Genomic DNA, 2,500 nt, shown 5'->3' on the forward strand with positions numbered 1-2,500 from the left:
TGATCGAGTTTGTTATGGTTGGCTTCCCGTGAAGACACAAAAGATTGAATTTCAAGAGGAAGTTTCGATGTATAACGTTGCCAAACTTTCTTCCCTGCTCTTTTTCCTCTTCTAGTATTGAAAATTCCTAGCTCCTTAATTCTTCTGTGGACAGTATTAGCTATCCTAAAAGTGCCAAGAGCCAGAACAGACCGTAAAATGGAGCTTGAATATATGATTCGAGACTGTACTTGGGGCGAGTTGAAGAACATTTTATGTAGTTGGAATTGCCGTTGATGTAGAATTAAGCATAGAATATTAGTTGACCCAACTGCTTCCAAAAGGTTTAGATGGTGATTTAAGTGAAGATGTCGGTTTTTCCAGTCCGCAATGAGTTTCAATATAAGTAAAATTGTAGATGTAAAAATTGCTCAATTAAGCAGCCATGTTAGGCGCGGCATGTTAGCGAGACCAGGTAGGCTAAAATGTCGTAGCTGACAGTCTTTAGGGAGAAGATCGGATTATGGCTTCGAGCCAGACAGCCCAGTATAGTGCAACAGATGTTATCAATTTTGTACATTTCATGAAGCTTACGAGAAAGCCTGATCTTAAGTTTAGTATAGAGACTTCTTCACCACGTTACAAAAGTGAGGCGGTAAGGCCAGGCCACTTTCTTTATGTAGCGTACGTTTTGGGTCAACACTCATGGCCATCCCTCCGTGAACTGACATTTCCCTTTTTATCAATTTACACGACGTACAATCAGCTTCAAACTTCAAATCTACTTCAAAGGAATAAACATTTTATACATGCAGAGAAGATTAAGAACAGGCGAGGCAGAGAGTCGAACTGGGATAGGTGCTTTTACATTTCATTTTCCGATATCCGCTAGACTAACGAGACAAGCTGCCGGAAAGCCGAACTTTTAAGAGTATTGACATAGTGGTACCCAGCAAAACAACTAAGAGCTAACCGTTTTCAAAGTGGTTTTTACACCTCAATACTGTAGATCAGCGCGGCTTCCCTCAGAAACGCTATTTCTTGTTGAACTAAAGCTCTAATTCAGCAGGGCCGGGTTGCTCCAAGCCTGGTTAGCGCTAACAGTTGGTTAAGAGGTATCAAAACCTTTAGTTTTCCATGGTATTTACCGCTGGTTAGCGCGAACCATGCTTCGAGCAACCAAGGCCAGGTTTTCATTTTTTTACAGCGGTAAGCTTGTCGTTAATATGAGATATTGTGTTGTGTAATTGGTATGAAATATCTAATGTCATTTTGAGGGATGGCCATGAGTGTTCATTGGTTGGGCGCGTATTGTACAATGAATACCATTCTACCTGTGGAAAATGACGCTTAGCTGAAAACCGCTCGAAGTGAAAACGAATCAATATTTCTCCCAACAAACGAACTTACTATCTGTTGTCGTCTGATTTTTGTGTAGAGATTCTTGAATACAATGACGAGCGGAACCCGTGGGAATCAATGGAGGAGAAACTGACACATATCAGGTATGACAAAAATTTGTGATGAACGTGTCATCGAATATGATGATAATTTGGGGTATCAGCTGGGTCTGTCTGGAATTATTCCAACCGTTAACCCTGGATCTCCTCCTTCCTTCGCTCTCATCGAAGATTAAGACCATCCGTGGATTCAGTCACATTAACACCCCAAGTCTTGCGAGAAAATAAAATGCCATATGGGAGAGGAAGTAAAATCTTCAGCAGTCTCGAAGAAATGATCGTCAGATTGCGAAAACCAACAGGGCTTTAAAAGGATCAGAAATGTAATTTAGGTTCGCAGGAGGTTCGAATGTTTTCAGCTCAAGCAGAGTGTTGGAAATCCGAAGTATTCAAAAACAACCGTCCACATGGGCACGTCTCGAGTGGCAAATAGGCTTATTTAGCAACCGAACGGGAACGTCAGTGGCGACGGCGCGCGCAGAAAAAACACCAATGAGAATTCAGAATAGAATAGACTCCACTCTTTTTTTCTCTATTCTAAATTCTCATTGGTAGTTTTGCTGCGCGCGACGTCGCCACTGACGTTGCCGTTCTGTTGCTAAATCAGCCTAATATATCTGATCTTTGCAACAAAGATTTGTCAATAACTCAAAGTTGATTTCTCCTGACTTTTGACCTAAGATTAAGCACAAACAAGGCGAGTTTACTCGATCGTCCTTCAAAATATGGCGCTTACGAACAGGCAAGAAGTCGAAGTGGCAGCCATGATCGCCCCATTGAACGTACACATAGAGAGGTCAAAACACATAGGTTTGAGATTTTTCCGTGAAGACCGAATGTTCGAGGTTGATGAGCTGTTTTCTGTCTGGCTTTGTACTCTATTCAAAGGGTAGCGATCTGTGGCGGATCTGGAATGCGAACGCTTATTAGTCAGGTGAACGAACATGTGTACCTTCAAAAAGATATGTCTATTTACAGGAAAAATGATTACAATTTGGTATGGTAAATTTCTTCAAATTATTAAGATTCAACGGCCTAATAAAGATTAGTGATTACAGAGA

The 2,500-nt window shown here is 41.2% G+C and overlaps 1 protein-coding gene across 1 annotated transcript in view; it reads left to right on the forward strand.

Moving 5' to 3' along the window:
- The window catches only part of LOC138023096 (uncharacterized), a 44,078-nt gene that overhangs the window by 33,165 nt on the left and 8,413 nt on the right, over positions 1 to 2,500 (forward strand). Inside the window, exon 13 of the mRNA XM_068870128.1 lies at positions 1,418 to 1,484. Within this exon, the coding sequence (XP_068726229.1) occupies positions 1,418 to 1,484 (67 nt within the window). The remainder of the gene's footprint in view (positions 1 to 1,417; positions 1,485 to 2,500) is intronic.

Source organism: Montipora capricornis, chromosome 11 (genome assembly GCF_036669925.1).
Source record: "Montipora capricornis isolate CH-2021 chromosome 11, ASM3666992v2, whole genome shotgun sequence".
NCBI lineage: Eukaryota > Metazoa > Cnidaria > Anthozoa > Scleractinia > Acroporidae > Montipora > Montipora capricornis.